The sequence below is a fragment of the Cynocephalus volans genome, chromosome 9, assembly GCF_027409185.1.
Source record: "Cynocephalus volans isolate mCynVol1 chromosome 9, mCynVol1.pri, whole genome shotgun sequence".
Taxonomy (NCBI): Eukaryota; Metazoa; Chordata; class Mammalia; order Dermoptera; family Cynocephalidae; genus Cynocephalus; species Cynocephalus volans.
This window is the reverse complement of record NC_084468.1, coordinates 4711131-4733476: the sequence shown is the minus strand read 5'-3', so window position 1 is coordinate 4733476 and position 22346 is coordinate 4711131. Positions and strand designations below refer to the sequence as shown.

Genomic DNA, 22346 nt, shown 5'->3' with positions numbered 1-22346 from the left:
TGTCTCGTAGCCAAACCTTAAGCCCATCCTAACCCTAACCTTAACCCAAAGCCTAAGCCTAACCCTAAACCTAACCCTTATCCTAACATTAACTCTAGTCCTATGCTTAACCCTCACCCAAACTCTAACCCTAACTTTAGTTCTACCACTGATCCCTAACACTACCCCAAACGCCGGCCCTCGCCCTAATCCCAGCCTGACCGAAACCCTAACCCTGCCCCTGGATGTCCTGCTCCCTGTGCCCATGCTGCACGTCAAACCCATCTCGTCTTCACTCCGGCTCTGCCAGGCTGAGTGGCTTCCCAGGAATGCACAGCTGGTGGCCGGTACATTGTAGAGCTAGGACTCAGACAAGACCCCTGTGGGGAGGAGCCTTGAGGCAGGGGCTGGGGCTCTGCATAAGGTGGGGGGACCCAGGCTCTCTGGCTGAGCTTCTGCAGAAGACTCCTGGAGGGAAAGGCCCTCTGCTCACAGCAGCGTTAGCTAGTACTTTCTTGAAACACTTCAGGGAGGCTCATGTAGTTCTGTAGCTTTGTGGTTCTCTGAGCTCAGAGAACCAAGGAGGGCTGCATGGGACAGGGGTGGCAGGTGGTGATGCCCTTGGGACGTGGGGGCAGGAGCAAGCCGAGCTGGCAGCTCTGGGGGTCTGCAGGGTGGACAGGGGCGTTGACCGCTGCCTCCTCCCTTGGAGTTCCAATCCCCTCTGCGTGGCTCTCTGAGACTAATAGGATCCCCCACCCCTCCCCTCAGTGGTCTTTAGCAGAGAGAAACAAGATTCCTCTCCCTGGCAAATAAATGCAGAAGCAATTTCTCTTAAATGGGATTGATTTCTTCGTAGAGGATGCCTCCCTGGTGGAGTGAAGGCACCCAGTGCCGAGCCCACCTGCCTTCCCGGGGGAGTGGGGAAGGGCCAGCCGGCCAGCCCAGTTGCAGGGAAGGGGCTGGCATCATGGGTCAGCAGGAAGCCCCGTCCTCTTTCGCCCAGGCTGGTGAGAGTGCCCCAGGGCGCTGCTCTAGAAAGAGCCCTGGTCTTGGGCTCAGGGCTTCAGGGCTGGTCTGAGTCCGGCTCTGCCGTCTCTGGGGGAGGGGTGGGGGTGGGAGGGGACCTTGGGTAGCCACTGCCCCTCTCCGTGCCTCAGCTTCTGAGCTGGGAAGATGGTGCTGACTGGCAGGGCTGCCGTGAGAACTGGAGCTGCGAACGTGTGTTCTGCCAGCCCTCACCTGTGGGCAGGTGGAGAGCCTCCCGTTCCTCCGTGGGCTGACACCCTTCCTGGCATCATTAGTCAAAGCCAGGTCTGGGTTGGGACGCCCTCCTGAGAGGTGGATAGTGTGAGCCCTTCTGTTCCCACGTGGGGAGGGGACAGACCCTAAATCCTCTCCGCTCCTGCCTCAGTGCCCCTGCTCCTCACCTGCTCTCACCCCTCACACCTCCCGAGGTAGCGGGGCACGCTTCAAAGCCAGCCCAGGCGACCCCAACTCAATTAGGATCAGATTTCTCAAGTGGCCTGCACTGGAGGAGAACAGAAAAGGACATTTATTGAGCACCAATTAAATGCTTTCCTCAGGACTCGTCTTCCCCCTGCTTCAAGTGCCAGCCCTGCCAGCGTGCGAGTGCCCGTCTTCCTCACATTTTGGAGGCCAGAAGGGAGAAAGGCCGTGGCCAGACATGAGGGCTGGTGAACGTCAGCCTCATCCGTGTGAGCGGCCACCCGCTGGGGTGGCTCTGTCTCCTGCAACACACACACACGTGCGCACACACACGTGCACACACACGTGCACATGCATGCACGTTTCAAATATTAAAAGGTCTGTCGTGGAAATATCCTCCTGCCTCCCGTTGTCCTCTTTTCCCCACCCAACCTTACAACGTTTCTTCTGTCCCCTCCCAGCGTTCTGTCAGGCACATCCAAGCACAAGTGGACACAGATCCTTCCCCCCTCGTTTTTTTAGTTGAGGTTAAATTCACGTAACATAAAATCCCCCATTTTTACTATTTCTCAGTGGCCTTTACTTCTCCTGTTTTTTAACACACAAGTGCACAGCATGGTTCTTCCCGGGCCCTGTCACTTGGCTCCGCGGTGGGCTGTCTCTGCCTGGGTCCTGGGGCTGCACGATACTCCCTTGGGTAGCTGAGCCGCAGGCGGTTTCTCCAGGCCCTGTGGGTGGACGTGTGGGTTGTTTCTGCTCTTTAGCTTTTAAAAAAGTGTTACAGTGAATAACTTGGGACTCGGTCATTTCCCATGCACAAGGACACCTACAGAATAGCTCCCAGCGTGGCATTGCCAGCCAGAGGGTAAGCAGGCTTGTGATGTTGGCTGTTCCTCACCTGCCCCCCCATGGGTGGGTCACTTATGCACCATTGGCCTTGAGTACACAGGTCTTGGAAAGAGGCTTCTCCGTGAGCAAGTCTGTCGGATCTTGTATGGCAGGATGCTGTCATCCATGTCGGGTGAAGGGGTGAGCTGGTCTCGAGACAGGGCCCCGTCAAGCACAGCTCCTGCTGTTGGGTGTAGAGTTAATGACTTGGAGCTCGAATTTGGCCAAATCCGCACGATCCCCTGGGACAGATGAGGACACTGAGGCTCAGAGGGTTTAACTAACCAGCCCAGGGCCATCCCACCACATCTCACACCCCGTTTGTTTTATTTTAATCCATCTGAAAAGTGCCAACTCTCACAGGATGACCTGATACGGAAAACGTTGAAATCCCAGTTAATGCTATTTGCAGGTAAAGATGTAGCTATTTTGCAATTGGCCTCCCTCAGCCCTGGGAGCCAAGACCCCCTCTGTGCCAGCCCTTCCCTTGGAGTGACAGGGAGATCTGTTAGTGCCATCTGAGGGTCATCAGCTGGTTGGCTGTGGCTTTCTCCCACTGTGGAGCTGCCGCCGCAGAGCCTTCCAGGAGGCTGTGTTGCAGAGTGGCTTTCTTAGGCCCGTGGTTCTGGGGTTCTGCGTGTCCCGTGTTTGAAGGCAGACATCACAGAGTGGTGGGTGGAGTGATGGGATCGAGCCCACAACAGCCCTGCACGTGGGCACAAGAGGCTCCTGGCTCTGCCGTGTACGATGCCAGGCAGGCCACTTGGCGGCTCATGCCTCAGTTTCCTCAGCAGTAAAATGGGCACAGTAGCAGCGGCCCCTCCCCGTGGGTCCGGGCTGGGTCGGGGTGTCACAGTATGGAATGACCACTGCGCCCGCCCTCCCTCGGGCAGCAGTAGCTCCCCTCTCTTTTTCTTCCTCGGACGCTCCTGACCATATGGGGAGGATTCCTGGGGGCTGTGGGTTCCGGCAGCCTCCAGGTGGGAGGAGATCCTGGACATGGCCTGGACCCTGCAGCCCCCGTTCCCCTTCCTGATGTTTCTCTCCAGCCAGATCAAAGCACCCCAAAGCTATGGTAACGTGCAAGTGACTGGAAAGCCTGTCCCTGGGATATTTCATTTCCAAAGCTGTTTGTTGAGGGTCCCAGAAGAACATGTCATAATTTTTATATCTTTGAAGCCACTTTTACTAGAAGTTTCCTTTGAAAACACAGGCGTTCAGCATGGCAGTGAAGTGCCCAAGCTCTGAGGTTGAATTGCCTGGGACCAAGTCCCAGCTCTACCTCTTGCTGGATGTGTAGGTTTGGGCAAAATATTTAAGCTCTCCCTGCTTTGGCTTCTTCATCTGTAAAACGGGTAATGATAGGCACTACCTCGTAGGGCTCCTGGGGGGAAAGGCATTGATCGAGCAAACCGCCCGACAGTGCCTGGCTGCTTGGTGACTGGGCTGGCACCAGTGTGCGTCAGCCATGACCAGTATTCTTACCAACAGCGGTTCCTGTGGCTTGTGGGTCACTTCTCCATTGCTACTGAATATTTAATCTTCACTATCACATCATCATAGATCAGGAAATGAGGTGCACGGAGGGGGTGCAGGGTCTGCTAGCAAGTTCAGAACCAGCTTTGGGCTGGCTCACCCCACATTGGGGTCCTTCTCGTTGCCAGCTGCAGAATGAGGGATGCCATGGGGGCTGCCTCGCTGTTTTGCTGCTCTAGCACCGGGCCCTCTTGGGCAGCTTCCTTGTTTCAGCCCCAGGCAAGGACAACACACCCCAGGTCTCTGGCCTCAGGACTCCAAACTCCCATTTGGCTTAGCAGGTTAAGGTGGTGTCAGCAGAGCGATTCTGTCCCCCAGCAGAAATGGATGGGGGTCCTCTCGATGGAAGGGGGTGTTTGTATATGCACGACCAGAGCAGGGGGTTGGGCACTCTGCCCAGGGCTCTCACCTCTGCCTGGCTTTGAATAGTTATTTATTGTTGCTTTGGGTAAAACCACCTATGTTTCTTTCAATGAGCGGTGGAGGGCTTGTGCCCAGCGTTGGAGACAAAACAAGACAAGGTGTCCACCCTTGAGGGGCTTGTCATCCAGTGGTGGAAACAAACCCCATGAATTGTGCAGGGCTGAGGGAAGTCCAAGGGCAGGGCAAACTATGGAGGAGGCATTGAACCCAGTGTGGGGGTCTGGGGGATGTCCTGGAGGCAGTGTGGATTAGGCTGAAATCTGGAGGTTATCTGAGCCCAAGGAGATAGGGCTCGGGGGCCAGGGAACAGGATCCCAAGATGAGGAACAGCTTGTGCCAAGGCCCAGAACAGCTGGGGTTTAGAGCGAAGGGTGTGGGCACAAGCGGGGAATCTCCCCAGAAGGGAGGAGGAGGAGGAAGTGGTCCTGCTCCGTCACCGTCTGCAGCAGCAGAGCCAGCACACACAGGCAGAAGCAGCTGGGGGACGGCGCTCAGCCCACGGGAGGGCCAGTTTCCAAACCGCTCCTTCGAGATCAGACTGGGCTGGGCATTTCATCCTGGAGGGGGCCAGATAAAACAGACTTTGAGGTCCCTTCCAGCTGTCACATGCTGGCTTCTCAAAATCACCTCTGGGAAAAGCAAGACTATAAAATATAAATCAAAAGGTTAAAAATACGCTTGGCTCCTGCCGGGCTGGGCCCTGTCACTCTGCCTGCCTACTGTCTGTCCTCTGTCTTCAGAGGACTCTGGCTCGACTTGGGGGGGCAGCAAGCTGGCCAGAGAAAATCGCTTTGTTCTGGAGCAAGGCAGAGCCGCTCTCGCCTCAATTGACAAGGCTCCGCTTTCTTTTTTAATCATCATGGCCTCTAAGATGCACACTGTCCCATCTCGGTTGACATCCCCTCCTCATATCTTCCCTGCTGTAATCACCAGGGAAAGAAAGACAGTTGATCAGCCAAAGTGCTGTCTGCAGAGACGATGCCCTGAAGACCGAGTGCGGAGAAAGTTCTGCTTTCCTTGAGGAACTGAGCTGTTGGAGACGGCCGGTGTGGTGACCCCAAATTAACCAGGCTAACAGCGACACCGGGAACCGAGGGTGTTCCTGTTTTTACCTCCTGGGGTTCCCATGGCAACGGGAGCGTTAGGAACTGCTAATAGGGACCGGCAGTGAGTGAAATGGAATTTGATGTACATGAAAATGCAGTGGCTAGTGAAGTAATTGGGGATAAATCTCCTTTCGCACCGGGGCTGGCGAGTCCTCGTTTCTTTGTGTGTGTGCGTGTGTGTTCACATGTTTGTTTTGAAGAACATTTGGGTGCCTGTCAACTCATGCATTGTCACTTTTATAAACAGCTGCATTTTTCTGCACAGGCCTGAAATGCAAGCAGCTTTGTTAGGTGGGGCTCGTGCGTGCGGTGCATGGTTGAACAACACAGAAGTGTGCGTGCCATCCATGATTTATGGCCTGCCTCCAGCTGTCGTGGCTGTCCTTGCCACCTTCCCAAGCCACTGCCATCAGCCACCAGTCTAAGAAAAGTCGTGGAGGGCAGACCGTGGGGACCTGCTCCTGTCTTGGGTTCCAGCCTCCGCAGCTGTTTCTGGCTGTCACTGGTGGGGACAGAGACCATTTCAGAAGCCTTGCCAAACGCGTCTGGTCCTCATGCTGGGACCACTGGCTCGGCTGTCCCTTTGGCCACAGTTTGAGATTGATTAGGGCTTGTTTGAATTATTCCTGCCAGGTGGCAACTGGTGTGTGGGTTTCACAGGATTGGGATGTTCCCAAAGTCATTCTGAAGAGTATAATCAAGGGTTCTGTGCAGGAACAAGCCCCATGTCTGAGCGCTCTGGCGCAAGGTGCCTGGAACCTGCCAGGAATTCCAACTGAGAAAGGCCCCAGATGACCGACATTTGAGAGACCCCGAATCCCGGTGGGGAGCAGTGTTATCGGATCCTTTTCTGAGAACCTCGAAACCCGCTGATTTCTGCCTTTTCTTTCTGTTAACACCACAGGTGATCTTGATCCTGACGAAGTATTACCATGCAGACATGGGGAAGGTTCTGGAAAGTTCTCTGTGGCGGTAAGTCAGCCCGACGGTGGGCCATTCCCCTCACGCACCGCACCCTGCATCATCTCCCGGGCCTCTTGGCTGGGAGCTGGGGGCTGGGGGCTGAGGTCCAACTGCCTGGGGTCGGGTGGTGACCTCGCAACGTTTCTTCAGCTGGAAAGTGCATAAAGGAGAATTTGAAAGCGGATTAAAGTTTCGGTGGTGTGTGCACACCGCACTGGGGGGGAGACGCTGCTTGGGAAGCTTCTTTCTTTCTTTTCTTTCCTTTCTGCTCTTTTTTTCTCCTTCCCGTCCGAGGGTGCGCGCTGTGAATTCAGGTCAGTGCACAATCCTCCGCCTGTGTCCAGCCTCGCATGGGCTCCCAGGGCCGCCAGAGGCCCCATTACCCTCATTGTGGGGCGTTTGTCTTTTTTCCAGGCTTAGCCGAGGAGCTCGGCAAATAAATAGCCCGCTGGCGACGGGGGATATCTCTTTATATATGAAATGTGAATTCAGCCCAAGAACGTCAGACTGCCTCTTTGATGTTTTGAATGAGATGAGAGAGAAGCAGCTTTCGAGAAACCATTTCGGTTATTTTCTTCCTCAATATTTACATCTACCTCCAGGAAGGGTGTAGACGGTTCCCAGCCTCTTGGGCTGTGGTTTCCAAGCTTTGCTCCCACGAGGATTCTGTCTCTTCCGTGCACCGATGACCACCTCCACATTCTCTGGATGGGAAACCGTTTTGGTTTCCAACCTGTTTCTCAAGTCATAATTAATTCATTTTTCTATTTGAAATCCATTAAGAAAAATGTCTATACCTGCTGATCGGGACTTTGACTTGGGGGCAATCACCACAGCCACCTCAAATTGATTTATTTTTGGCTTTGGGCTTTGCTGTTAGCAAAGGGTTTGATGATTCACTCTGTTGGTTCTGTTGGTTCTTATTTCCGTGACACTTTGGGAAGCTGCTGAAATTGTGCCTCGTCGGTTATTTTCTTTGCTGTATAAGGAACGGTGTTGCCTCAAGCCAGCTGGCTTGGTCACCTGTGGTGCTAAGGAGGCCAAGGTTGGGGATTAAGACATTCATGCTCCCCTGAGGCCCGTGGAGGGCACGGCCCCCCTGCCAGGGAGATGGTTCAAGGACGGGTCCCTTGGCTACAAAGTGGACAGAAGCAGTTACGTCTTCTTCCCTCATATGCCCCAACTCCTGCATGGCAGTCGGGCACTGACGGCCTCCAGCGCTTGCTCATTGCCCGCTCATCCGTCCCTTCAGACACCTTCCTCAGAGATTTCCAGGATGCCGGAGTCCCTGCCCTCACTGCAGCATCTCAGTGTGGCAGGAGACGGAGGAAAGAGGAATATCTTAACTGTTGTTGGGGTCCTGAGCCTCCTTCCTGGTGTAGTCTGCATATACTGCAGAGCTGCAGGGTGAGGTTCACAATTGCGGCGAGCCCTTGGCCAGCCCTGTGGCCGGGGCTCAGCCTCCTTAATTGTGGTCTCCAGACAATCCCTCAGAAGCAGGTAGGGAAGCTGAGGAGCCAAACCACCCACCTCAGAGCTGCTCCAAGCAGGGGGTAGGGGGAGGATCCTTCTCCCCAACCCAGAGCCTCAGTCTCCTTATCTGTAGTATGGGGATAAAACCCACCTGAGGGGAGGTTGTGAGGACTGAATGAGATAATATATGAAATGTCGCTAGAACAGTGCATGGTCTAATTTAGCTTCCTCTGAAGCAAATCAACAGATTTTAATTTTCCATGTTCCTTTCTCATCACTGTCTTTATACCCAGACGTTTCCTCGCCTTTCCTAAAAATACATGCGAAAAACATTACTCATTTCAAGAAAATTCACCCACGTCCCTATGCGTCAGCGCAATTACTTTGTTTATTATCTCTTTTATGCTGACATATTTATATAGATATAGCCATAGAATAAAGTTTGGCATCACTTCTTTTTTTCACGTTTAAAATCCATTTCCTATTTCCATGTCAGAGCTGGTTTGTGTCGTCACGTCTTCTATGGCTGTGTCCCTGCCCCTGAGTGGACCTACTCTCGCACTTACTCATCCTGTACTGCTGCTGCCGTAAGACATTGAGGCATGTGGTTTTCCTTTTCATTTCGTTCCTGGGATGAATCTTGGGGAGTCACATTACTCAGCCAGACAGTGAGTGGATTTACAGCTGGCAAAAGGTAGCATCAAATTCTTTTCCAAGATGCGCCCACCTGGGTGGGGCCCTGCATCCTGGCCGCCTTCTGTCTTACAACTGTTCTATGACCTGCTCATTTAATGGGCCCATGGGCTGTTGTTTTAATTTGTATCCCTTTGACCCCTAGTGAGGACGGACAGTTCCCTATGTTAATAACCAATCACATTTTCTCTTTCAAGCATGATCTGCTCATGTCCCGCTACCTGTCTGGGGACTTGCAGAGGTAGCATTTAGAAGTGGAAAACTTGTCATTGGTGTTCCTCAGGACGCCGCCCCGCCCTTGTCTGTGTTTGAGGCACACGTGGATGGAAGGTTGACAGTGCCTCGTATCTGGAGAGCATGTATTAAATGGAGTTATTAAAGACACATTCATTGAATGCATATAGAGCCTCCCAAGAATCTCCTGTGTAATTGCAATAAATACACTTTTAATGACAGGTATGGTATTTACACTCTGGAAATGGCTCTCTGAAATCAAGCTGGATGCAGTTTTAATTGTCTTGCATTTAATGGGCCCCATGTCAGCAGCACCTCTCTCCTGGCTTTGACAATCTAGTGCTCTGCCCCTTTCTTCTTGTGTGTGTGCGTGTGTGTGTGGTTGGAGGTCCTATGGGTCCCTTTGCATCAGTGCAAGAGGCTGGGGTTGGGGAGAAGAGCTAGACCTTCCCCCTGGGGAAGCCCAGGTTGGCATCAGGGTTTGAGGTGCACAGAGCTGGTTCCTCCACGTGGTGTCCCCTCCAGAGCTGAAGGCCACTCTATCCTCACCCTCATGTTCAGTCTGGTTTACTTTTCTGTGGCTGCTGTAAGAAATGACCACAAACTGGGTGCCTTAAAACCACAGAAATTAATTCTCTCACAGTCCTAGAGCCCAAAGGTCCAAACCAAGGTTGGACATGGCAGCACTTGCCCAGAAGGCTCCAGGGAGGGTCCTTCCTGTCCCTCCCAGCTCTGTTGGCTCCATCACTCTGATCCCTGCCTCCATCTTCACATGACCTCCTCTCTGTGTGTTTCTACTCTGTGTGTTTCTTATAAGGACCCTTGTCATTGGTTTTAGGGACTGCCCAGATAATCCAAGATGATCTCATCTTGAGATCCTTAACTTAATTACATCTGCAAAGACTTCTTTTCCAAATAAAGTCACCTCATTCACAGGGTCCAGGGGTTAAGACTGGGACATATCTTTTTGGGGGCCACCATTCAGCCCACTGTACGTAATTCATCACCAAATGCTGGCAATACCATCTAGATCTGATTTCCTAAATGGCTCTCACGTCCGTCCCTGTGTCCCCATCCCTCGCCTCGCTCCCTTTCTGCCTCCTCATCCTCAGCAGGGTCCCAGATCATCAGTCTCCCTCCCTCTCTCCTCGTAAGGCCCAGTGACTTCACACACACACACACACACACACGCGCGCGCGCGCGCACACATTCTCGTCCTGCCTACTCTTGCTCGGTAGCTCCTTGTGGCCGACACCTGCCGTTCCCAGCCTCCTGCCTAAACCCCCTGCTGCCCAGCAAGGGAATCCACTGGGCAGAGCCAGAAGCTGCTGTGGCAAGTGGAGGGCACGTGAGAGCTCATTGTGTACGTGATAATTGTGTCTATTCCATAATAGAGCTATAATTATTTTTAGGTAAAGTTAAACAGCATTTGAAACACAAAAATTAAGAACACAGTATTCTGAAAATGTCCCCCGTGCCCCCACTGCCATCCTGCAGGAGGGAGCTGCTGGGCTCATCCGGGGTTCAGGCAATCCTGGCCAGGAGCGGGGGGGATTCATGGCAACAGACAGAGTGACCAGCAGCACGAAGGGGTCCCAGGACGCAGACTCTCAATTGTAAAACTGGAACCATCCCTGGGACAAATCGGCCCCCTAAGCAGAGCAGAAGATAGGGCTGGCCCTGCACGCATCCTCCACACCCGTATCAGTGCTTCCGACTGTCTTTTGTCATTGGCCCACATAACTGTATTTCTATTGAAGTGTGTGTGTGTGTGTGTGTGCATTTGTGCATGTGCGTATACATGTGCTTTATATGTAAAATTAGTAAGATTGTTTGCCTCCCCTCGAGAGCTAATTTTCCCCCCTTGGGGTGACTTTGTCTCCATCTGAAATGCATGGTGCAGAGAAGAGCTTCACGAACTTTGATGCACGTGTGAACCAGGTGGGGGCCTTGTTAAAGTGCGGGTTCTGATTCCTAGGTCTGGGGCAGGGCCTGAGACTCGGCATTTGTAAGACCTTTCTGGTGGTGCTGACACTGCTGGTCCACGGACAACACTTTGAGTAGCAGGCCCCAGCGATTCAGGGGTCACCTGGGAGCCTTAGCAGAGGTTGAAGAAGGAGACCTGTCTGGTCCATATTGATGATCACCAGAGGCCCAGAACCAAGCACAGATCTGGAACAGGAGACACATGTGGGGCATTGGATGGACAGATTGACTGATAAATGAATGGATGGATGGATGGATGGGTGGATGGATGGGTGGATGGATGGATGGATGGATGGATGGAAGGACTGATGAGTGGATGGGTGGATGAATGGATGGATGATGGATGGATGGATGGATGGACAGTTGGATTGATGAATGGATGGATGGATGGGCAGATGGATGGATGGATGGATGGATGGATGGGAAGATGGATGGGTGGATGGATGGGTGGATGGAAGGACTGATGAGTGGATGGGTGGATGAATGGATGGATGATGGATGGATGGATGGATGGACAGTTGGATTGATGAATGGATGGATGGATGGGCAGATGGATGGATGGATGGATGAGCAGATGGATGGGTGGATGGATGGATGGGCGGATGGATGGGTGGATGGATGGGTGGATGGATGGATGGATGAATGGATGGATGGATGGAAGGACTGATGAGTGGATGGGTGGATGAATGGATGGATGATGGATGGATGGATGGATGGACTGATGAATGGACAGTTGGATGGATGAATGGATGGATGGATGAGCAGATAGATGGATGGTGGTATGCTTGTGGCAAACACTGCTAGGACCTAGAAGACGTTTGTAGGGAAAATATAGGAAAATGGTCAGGGACCCTCAGATGTTCAGAATCTTGCCGAGCATTTGATATAAGTTTGCACGTGTGCCCAGGTGTTCCTTGATTATTGTCTAATGTGATTGCACATGTGTGCCCAGGTGTCCTGGGTTATTGACTTAAATATAAAGGATGAGCGGCTCTGATCCACAGCACCCCCCCGGCACCCAGGATGCCCTGGGGGTGGGGCCACAGGGAGGCCACTACTGCTGCTGGAGGCTGCTGCTGCAAGCTGTTGCTGCCAGGGTCCCCGGGACCCTCTGATAGGCGGCTGCCACTGCTGGATCTGCTGTAAGCTGCTGCTGCCAAGGAAGCTGAGGACTGAGCTTGTGTCATCTTCCATTGGCTCCTGGGATCTTTCCCAATTACCTAGAGTGTGGACCTGCATGTGAGGGGTCTGGTGTCCCAGCCAGGCATGTGAGGGGTCTGGTGACCCAGCCTGGCATGTGAGGGGTCTGTGACCCAGTCTGTACAACAGGTTTGAAAGGTCTGTGAGCCGTAGCCCTAGCCATACAATTGGCATAGTCACTTAGCTATTACTGTAACCCGACAACACTTTATATCCATGGACCATGCTAGGAGAGGCTGTGGAAACCAGGAGGATAGAGTTGGCTCCAATGCTGTCAGGCAGAGCAAGAGGAGCCTGAAAGTGTTCTGATCCAGAGCGACAGCTGACCCTGCCCCTCTCCATGCCCCACCTCTCCGCAGTGATGCAGCCTCCGGCCTGGCCTGGCCTGCCACCTCACACTGAGCATGGCTGTTGGGCAAAGTGGATTGGAAACAGGGCACAGTCCCACAGCCCAGAGGACACTGTGTCTGTGCCGACCCTGAGTCAGCACGGCATGTAAAGCTGTGCCAGCCCCACGGTTTCTTGGGCAGATCTGACCTTGGGCAGGACCTTTAGCCAGAGGCAACCTCAGGAGTATTGGGGGTAGGACGGGTCTCAGGTTTTTCTCGGAGTGATTTGGTGGAATCCTATCCTTTTTGATAGGGGTGGGAAGGGATTCTCTTTCTTTTATCCTCACTTTAATTAGGAAGCCTTCGACATGTACAGAAAAGTACGGGGTGTATTATAACACATGCCCAGGGAGCCACGCGGTGGAGACAAGTCAACGCTCCCTAAATAATCCAGCACGACCCCCCTCCCCAGCCTCCCTGCAGTTAGTCTGGGTTAATGGATGGGGAGGAATAGTGTGGCTGGAGCCACTGAAATTTAGGGCAACAGTGTTTTAGCACAGCAGAAGCTAGTCCAGCTCAGTACCTGTTATCTAGCTGTAATCAGTATTAATTTTTCCATATGTGCCTGGGATTTCTCTCTCTCAAATAAACACGCTGAAATAGATCGTGAGGAAGCCCAGCTGTCCTCCGTCCTGCCATCCCCACCCCCATCGCCTACATAGAAGTAACGTCTATCTTGAAACTGGTGTGGACCATCCCCGTTGGTGTTCTATATCTTAAATATAAAACATATTCTTTAAAAAATATAGAACACAACATATAAATCATAATTTATGTTGATTGTGGCTAGACACATACCTGTCTACCTGCAATCAATATGTTCTTCTGTTCAGCTTGTTTTCAAATTGAGATGAATGACACCATGCTGCCTTTAGAAGTTTGATTTATCTCCCCAACTTTGCTTTGGTAATTTGTCCGTGGAGCACATGGAACCTGCTTGATTTATGATTCCTCTGCTGTGGGAGCTTGAGGATTTTTATCCCCCCAGGATCATGCTATTCCCAGCGGGGCTGCAGCGAGCACCCACGCGTGGGTCTCCCGCCGACGCCTGTGTGGGCTGGGGCTGTGCGGCTCCTTTCTCCACCCACTGCTGGTTTGTCTGCAATGGTGTCTGCTCTGCATCTTGAGTCCTCAGACTTTCCATGTGTGCACTCAAGTGGCTGTGAGATGTAGCTCACTGTTGTTTTATTTTTATTCCTAGTGAGATTGGACATATTTCCCCGTGTTTATTGGCTGCTCAGATCTCCTCCTCTCTGCTTTCCCTGTGCATGTCTGTGCTCATCTTTTTCGGTCAGGTTGCTTAGCTTTTTCTTAACCCTACCTCCTCACTGTGAATAGCCCAAGTCACCTCCAGGACCCTGAATTTTAAGATGTGTAGCCTCCAAACGTGTCTGTGGTGCTTAGCCTATGCCATTTATTCTTCTCCAATGCCTTCTAAGAAGGTTTCCTCCTGAGAATGTTTTATCATGCCACGGTTATGGGTCAAAGTACGATTCTTAGAACAGCAGTTTTGTGAGATGGTGTATTAGTCAGCTACCATGACAATCATGCCGTGTAACAAGCCACCCCAAACCCAGCGGCATACCTAAGCATTTATTCTCACACGCCTGGGTTGACTGTGGTTTGGTTGCTTTAGGCAGGGCTTGGCTGGATGGTCCCATGTCAGGCTGCAGGCTGGTGGGCTTGAGTCTCCTCCGTATGTGTTTGTGCTTGCACCCAAGCTGACAGGAACAAGACTGAGGCCACCAGCGTGTGTTCTTCTCATGCAGAACACTGGAACTCAAGAGCCACGCACAACCACACAGGACATTTTAAGGCTTCTGTGCACATCCTATTTCCTGAAATTCCACTGGCCAAAGCAAGTCACATGGTCAAGCCCACATCGATCAGGGAGGGGAGTACAGTCCAAGGAGGTTGGGGGAGCGGAGAGGGGAATGTTTCCTGAATGATAGTTTAAAGTATCACAGGTGCAAATAGTGTTTCCAGAAAATGCATGTTTTATGGTCATATTTGATAAATAAACCTAAGTAGAAGAAAGTTAACCAGATTTCCTTGCAGTAGGATTTATCGAGCTGTCTGATATTCAAATGCACATTATGCTTCTCCAGGAGGAGGTTGTGTAGCATTTCCCGATCTCATTTGATCCCATAATCTTTCATTTTTATTTTATTTAAATTTTATTTCATTTTAAAATCTTAATGTAATTTTTATTTGCTTAACTTAAGTTAATTTATTTTCATTTTATTTTATTTATACACTTTAATGTTTAAGTATGATTTTTTTTTTTCTGCTGAACATTTCCTGGGATTGGGTTTTCACAGAACAAATTATGGGAAACTCTGCTTTGTACATTTTGCATCCTGGTAGAGCTGGTATTTGAGATTTTCATATCACTTCCGTTTACCTCTAATGTTACTGTTTTATTATATCGTTCTATTTAAAATCAGATTTGGTTCTGTCTTCCTATAGTGTCTCCCCCTCTTTTAATAAATATGCATAGAGTTTTAGCATTATGTGTTGCAAATGCAGAGGTGGAGGAATTTGAGCAGTGAACCAAAACAGCCACAGAAACTTCCTGACATTCACTGATATAAAGAAGCATCAAGTCCTTCTCCATGAGGCAGACTTTGGCTTTGGGGGATGTCCATGAGCTTGACTGTCCTGGGTGAGAAGGACAGAGCCGTGTGCGGGAGTGTGGGAGCCACAGCGTATCTCTCTGTGGCACTGACTGTGGGGCTGCCGAGAACTATTGCTGATAGGGTCCTTCTTGTAGCGAGTTTTCAGATGAGAGATGAAACAGGTGATATGTTTTGTCCTTTGGTTGCCCAGAAAGAGGGCACTTTAGAGAAAAACAGCCTCAGATTGTAGCAGGACCTCTGCCCTCAGACTGGTGACAGGAGCTGCAAGTCCTCCGCAGTCCCAGCTGCAATGTGGTCGGTGCCATAGACAGACCTTGGTCTCATTTCTGGCTCCTGGTGACCTCTTTGGGCCTCCTCTCTAAACGAGCCCAATGATTTAGCTAAACGACCTCCACACAAGCCTGGCTTGTGATTACAAAGACAACAAAAGATGATGTGTGTAGAACACTTGGCGCTTAGTAGGTGTCAGAGGTCTGCTGCCTTCCTTCCTCCATCCCCTTAAACGTCCCTCTGGCTTTTCACCAGCTTCATCTTCACTCCCAGATCAGTCTCTCTCCGTGTTTGCTTAAAAGTCACCACGGAGATCTGAGTTTGATTTAAACAAGACTCGGAGTAGGTAGGGATCTAGAGAGAGGCCCTGACATAAAAGCTTTCCGGGTTTGAGTCTATTTGATAAATAATTCAATGTAAATCAACAGTTTGATGAGGTCCGGCTTTGAGGCCTTGAGGTGCCTGTAAATTGCCCTAGGACAAGATCTGTGGTGACTGAGAGGTCACAGGAATTGAGGAAATCCCTTAGCTTCCCCAGCCCCGCCCCCAGCCTCTTCTCTTCCTCTTGACAGTAATACCTGCCCTTCCTCTGGTCCTAGCTCCAAGCGTCCCTTCATCACTAGCACCGTCTTCTCTGCTTTCTAACCTTCCCTCCCTGCCTCTTTCCTCCTTTCCCCCTCCCCCATCGTCCCTCCCTCTCTTCCATCTGTCTATACATCCATCTGATCAACCATCAATGTTTCCTTCCTTCTTTCCATTTATCTTTTTTTCTCCTTCCCTTATTTCTACCCTCCTTTCTCACCTTTGCTTCTCTCCTTCTCCCTCCCATCCATCCATCCATTCATCACCCATCCACCATACATCCATCCATCACCCATCCACCCATCCATCCTTCCATTCACCACGCATCCATCCATCCATCCATCCATCCATCCGTCCATCCATCCTTCCATCCATCCATCATCCATCCTTCCATCCATCCATCATTCATCCATCCACCCATCCATCACCCATCTATTCATCCCTCCATCCATCACTCGTCCATCTATCATCCATCCATTCGTCCATCTATCCATCATCCATTCATCCATCCTTCCATCCACTCACCACACATCCTTCCATCCATCCATCCATCCATCCATCCATCCATCCATCCATCCATCCAGGCTCTGGGTTGTAGTAGACTATGATAACTGACACCAAGATTCAGGGTCTACTAGGGGAACAGAGAAGGAGACAGCATAGGATGGTGGCATGTAATCCACACTGTGAAGGGCTGAGAGAACCAGGGAAGCACTAGACAGCCCGACTCTGTTGGAGAAGAGGAGGTGGAAATCAGGGAAGACTTCCTGAGAGAAGAGTCACCCTGGTTCCCAGGCACCACTGCCTCGCTTCTCTTCCAGGGTGGTTGTCCCTGCAAGGTGCCTTCCACACCGCCGAAACCAGCTGGCCTTTTGTGTCTGCTCCCAGCCAGCTCATCCCCACCATCCCTAGATCCATCCTGCCTAGCTCTGTCAAATCTGTGCAGCAGGTGCCAGGAACCCTTCTGTGATCCTTACAGACACAGCTGCTGGCCGTGGAAAACTGTGGGAACACCCCGTTCTTCTCTGTTCTGGCCAGGCCCATGTCCTGGCTTCTGCTGTAGGCCCTGCCCTGAGAGAGTCACAGCCCAGCTGGGTTCCCCCAGTGTTGTCCCCGCATGTTGTCCTCCCTCCCTCCTGCGTGCTGCTCGTCTGACCCTGTTTCCGCAGGCTGAAATGGCCATCCCTGGGCGCTAGAAGAGTTCTCGGGGAAGAGCAAGCGGGAGCAGGAGTGGTCCCAGGTTCTTCTGCAGGGTCCTGGCCGTCTCTGCCCAGGGCAGAGCGTTTGTTCTGAATTCGGCTTTCTGACAGTTTACAGGGGGATCTGGTTTCTCTCCCTGCCAGGACGACAGCTTTGCCCACGCAGGCGACCCTGCACATTCTGAGTCCGTAGCTGGCTTCCCAGTTCGTGTGATCGGCCCAGGTGCTTTTTTGAGCAATGGGAGACCGATGCTCGGTGGGGACCGGAGCCTGTGAATTTAGAGGTGATGATCTGATTCCCGGGCCTGTGTCTAGCCTCGAAACCTCTCCCTGGTCCCCTCCCCTTAGAGCTCTCACGCCACCCCACCCCACCCCCAATACCTCACGTTGGCGACCCCCTGCAGGCCTGTGCTTCCCCTGCTGGGCCTCAGCAGCCTCCTCTGAGACCCCCGCTGCGTCCCCATCCCTCCCCCTGAGAGCCCTTCCCAATTCCCCCATCCCACCCCTGCAGGTCAGTTGCCTCCCCAGTGTTGTCCCAGGACCTCTGCCACAGCCCCTGCCTGTCCCCCTACCCCCCGTGTCTCTACTGCGCTAGCATCTGGGTGTCTGTGTTCTCTGCGCCTGGAAGAAGCTCTGGAACCCTCTCATGAGAGGGCCCAGGGGCTTGCAGAACTGAGTCAAATCTTCAAGACGCTGCTCACGAATCTCAGCAGAAACCGCCTCGCATTTCCTCAAACAGGAAACAGGAAATGCATAATGCTGTTAACCATTTTTAAAGAGATTCCTCTCCAGAAAACTCTCCCTCAAAAAGTACATTATTTAAAAATATTATAATTATAGCTCATGATCATCATGGGAATTTTGGAAACTGTAAAACAAATGCGGCATAGAAGTAATCCCTTGTGTTAACCCCACCTCGTGAGATTAAAATTATTCGTATTTAAGATGAATATTCTCAAAAGCCTTTGTAAGATGCAAATATATACATGTCTTATAAATTTCGAATCCCAATTGAATTATGTATTAAACGTTTTCTTATGTTCCCACATATTTTCACAACTGCTATTTTTAATGGCTGTTTAATATACTCTCATCTGAAGGCGGTATTGTTTATTTAACCAAGTCCCCGTTTTTAGACATCTGGGTCATCTTCAATTTCCACTAATGTAAAAATGTAAAGAAAGCTGTAATGAATACGTTATTCCCATGCATCTGATTATTTCCTTAGGATGAATTCTTGGGTGTGGACTTGCTCCCCTGCATGCTGGGTTTGGGTTATTGGGTACTGGGATTCCAGTTCGTGTTTGAGCGTGTGGAGGGTTTGTCTCTGAGGCTGTTATTGATGTTACTGGGGAACAGAGAAATTAAAGAGCCACTTAGGCAAGAGGAAATAATATAAATGTGAGATCTACCTCCTTTCCTGGTATGGATATATCTCCAGCTAAAGGAAAGCTGGACAAGGCAAATCAAGGATATGTTTATTGTTCTATAAATCCCATTAATGGATGGAGGCCTCTGACCCTGATACCCCCAGGCCCAGTCATTTACCCGTTGCTTTCCAGGGTCCTGCAAAGTGTCGAGCACTGCTCTGGCATCAGTGATTCAGAACAAACAGAACTGGGAGCTCTGCCATGCAGGATCTCACCAACCAGTAGGAGAGAGAAGATCTAAGACACCACCCCATATTGGAGCACTGTGAGCGTGGCTGAGCCCCAGGGGGTGTGGGGCCCAGTCCCACCCCAGGGCATGCCGGGACAGGTTCCCCTAGGAGGGACCATGGAAGTGGGTTCAGCAGGCAGAGAAAGGCAGGTGGAGCAGGGGACGGCCATCCACACATGGGCACAGTGGGCAAATGGGCACAGAGGCTGAGAGGTGCCCAGGGTTTGGGGGCCCCTGGTAAACAGCTGGGCTGGCACATGGTGTTTGTTAGTTTTCTGTTGCTGCTGCAACAAATCACGACAACCTTGGTGGCTTAAAGCAACACAGTATATTATCTCACAGTTATGGAGGTCAGAATTCCAACCAGGACTCAATGCGCTAAAACCAAGGGGTTGACCGCGCTGTGCTCCTTTCCTGAGGTTTGGGGCAGGAATCTGTTTTCTTGCCTTTTCCAGCTTCTGGCGCTGGAGCACAGAGCCTCCTGCCTTCCTTGGCTCAGTCCTCTTCTTCGACTCCAAAGCCGGTGACGCTCCCTCTCTGACCCTTCGTTAGTTGTCCCATCTCTTTCGCTGACCCCAGCCTGGCAAGACTCTCCCTCTTAAGGACCCATGTGATTACACGGGCCCCCTGCATAATCCAGGATAACCTCCCCATTTCAAGGTCCTTAACTTAATCACACCTGCAAAGTCTCTTTTGCCATGTCAGGTGACGTGTGCACAAACCCTAGGCATTAGCATGTGGATGTGTTTTGGGGGACATTATCCTGCTGAGCACACAGAACAGGAAGGTGTCCAGAGGTGATAGCTGGACGTTGTCTCTCAGTTGAGGGCCTGACTGGGGGCACCAAGATTGAACACAAGATATTCAGACACATTTTTAGATAACCTAATTTTGTAAACATTTCTTGAGTGTCTCCTCTGTGCTAGGCACTTTACCAGGTTTTAGGATTGGCCATGAATGAGACACCAACCTCAGTAAAGGAAGAGACTGATGATTCCCAACATCTGGTGTTGAGGCACCCATGGAAGAGGGTGATTGGGCATGTCAGAGCAGGTGGTGTCTGCACTGAGCTTTGATGGATGAATAGGAGTTTTCCCGGCAAATGTGATAGGAAAAGGGCATTCTAGACAGTAGAAAAATGATGTGAAAAACCACAGAGGCATAAAGCTGCCCAGTGTGGGAGGGAGCCTGAGAAGTTTGCAGTGGCTGAAGCGTGAAGTCGGGGAGGACAGTGGCAGGTTCTTTCGGTGAGTCTGAGGAGGCCCGTGTGCCAGCCCAAGAGGCCTGGCTGTGTCCTGCAGGCTGTGGGGAGCTACGCACAGGTTTTTAGTAACTTGGGCTCATGCGTGAGAGCAAGACCTGGCTGCGGTGTTTGCAGAGGACAGCAGGGAAGGAACGGCAGGGTGGAGGGAGGCAGGGCTCAGGCCAGCTGGCCATGCAGAAGTGGTGTTCGATGGGGCTGGCCCTCAAAGGACAGAGGTGGAGTGCAGAGTCCTGTTCCTTGTGTTTCCTCACACACACTCGCACACACTCGCACGCACACACACGTGTCCGCAGAGGAGCAGAGCTAGGTGTCCTGCCCTTTGTGTTAAAGTCACACTGATCTGGAGATTTATTGCATTTTAATAAAACTTCCTGAGTGGAGAATGTATGAAAAAACTGTCTTTGTTTTCTCTTATATAATAAACCTCTCTTGAGTGTGCTTTGAAGGATGGAGCCATAAACCTGTTTACAGGGCGAGCAGCCTCTGGGGACTGTGCCGGTGGCTGTGTGGCATCTGGGGGTGAGGGCTGGTTGGGCTCCTAGCGCTGCCATGGATTGGCAGGCGCTGGGAGCAGTCATTCTCTGAGCCCCATCTGCAAACAGGGATTCCTGCAGCAGGTTCCTCTTGGTGGAGTTTGCTTAGCACAAGAGTCTAAGACATGTCTCTGTTTTTATTATGCTACAAACCTTATTTTGTTGGCAGGTAAAAGCTAATGTCTGTTATAGTTTGGGAGAACTATGGGCACCCTAATTCTAGATGTTCCAGCTTTGCCATTTGTGCGTGACCTTGGGCAAGTCACTCGCTGTTTCTAAGCCTGTTCGACCACCTCTAAATGGGTCTGCTTCCTTCCAGGGGTCTGCTGAGGGGTGAGCAGCGTGCTTTGTGGGGTCTGTAGTGATTGGGGACCTGCTCTTCTGGAATGTCACCCTTTACCTCCTTCGCTGCTGCTGACCCTGCTGGGCCTCAGCTTGCACAGGCGTGTGCCCCTGTGGTCCCTGCTCTGTGGGGGCTCAGTGATGTGAATCGCCCTTCTCAGTTCAAAGGGGAGTGAGCAGAGGGAGGCCCCTGAGGCAGCCTTGGGGGTAGGGGCAAGTGAAGGCTCCCCGGGGCATAGGGTGCCTGGGAGGGGCTTTGAGGGATTAGAGGGAGCAGTCCTCTCAGGGGGCTTTGGTGCTCAATGCATTTTCAGTTGATAACACTAGAAAATAAGGGGTAAGCGCGTGGAAAGTTAAAAGGATCCTGGAAGAGGTGGAGCTTTGTGACTGGTTTTCATGACCTGACACTTATGAATCACTTACCAGGCGCTCTGCCTACCTCGGGTGCCGTGAGCTGGGTGCTCTGACCCATCTACAACATGGTCCCTCCTTCCTCCTCTCCATCCTACCGCCCTCCCTCCCTTTCTCCTGTGTTTTGCTGAGTGCTGAGTGTGTCCAGGTGGGCCCTAGACTGGGAGGTGCAGAGCTGAATGAGACAGATGCGGCCTCTGCCCTCACAGGGCCAATGTTTGAGCGGGAAGCAGACCAGCCCCTGGGCGATGTGGAGCAGTGACGTGGGCTGTCCCTCGTGGATGAAGTGCTGTGGGGGTGCATGTGGGGGCAGCGAGATGAGCCCAGGGTAGAATGGCCTGCCTGGAGGAGGGACACCCACCGAGATTTCAGAATGGGCCTGAGTTAGCCAGCAGGTGCGGAGAGTGTTTCAGACAGAGCAGACAACCTGTGCAAAGTTGAAAGACCACAGGTGGGGGGATGCCTAGTGTGAGGCGGGCTGTGGGGGGGCGGCAGGTTGTGTGGATCACAGAGGTCATCATCTCCACTTCACAAAGAACCTTATAAAAATAGTGTCATGTCTCAAAAGGTGTAGCTCAGAAATAAGGGGCACTGGAAGCTGTGCCCTCTGCAGGATGAGCCATTGAAGGAGTGGAGTGGTGATATGTTGGTTAGCTTTTGCTGCATAACAAATGACCCCCAAAATTAGCAACTTAAAACCACAGCTGCTCATTTAGCTGATGATTCTGTGGTGGACACTATGGCTGGGCTCGGCTGGGTGGATCTTCTGCTCTTCACCGGCTCACTCACGCCTCTGTAGTCAGCAGCCAGGCATCTTGGCAGCTCTGCTTCTGGGGCTTGGGTGGCTGTTGTTGTGGATGTGGGGGCCACTGGGCCATGTCTCTTATCCTCTAGCAGGTTAGCCTAGGCTTGTGCACACAGCACCTGCAGAGGTTCAAGTAAGAGCAGCAGCGCATAACCCTTGAGGCATGGGCTCGAACTCACCTAGCATCACTCCTGCATGTTGTGTTGACTAAAGCAAGCAGGAAGACCAGCCTGTGTTCATGGAGGGGGGGAGGGCGGGGGGAGAAGAGGGCAGATAGTCCACTTCTTGATGGAGGGGCTGTTGCAAAGGAGTGTGGATACAGG

The 22346-nt window shown here is 51.8% G+C and overlaps 1 protein-coding gene across 2 annotated transcripts in view; it reads left to right on the top strand.

The window, feature by feature from the left end:
- Positions 1-22346, top strand: part of SORCS2 (sortilin related VPS10 domain containing receptor 2) — a 502479-nt gene that overhangs the window by 183900 nt on the left and 296233 nt on the right. For both annotated transcript variants that reach the window (XM_063107926.1, XM_063107927.1), the window contains exon 2: positions 6286-6353. In XM_063107926.1, the coding sequence (XP_062963996.1) occupies positions 6286-6353 (68 nt within the window). The remainder of the gene's footprint in view (positions 1-6285; positions 6354-22346) is intronic.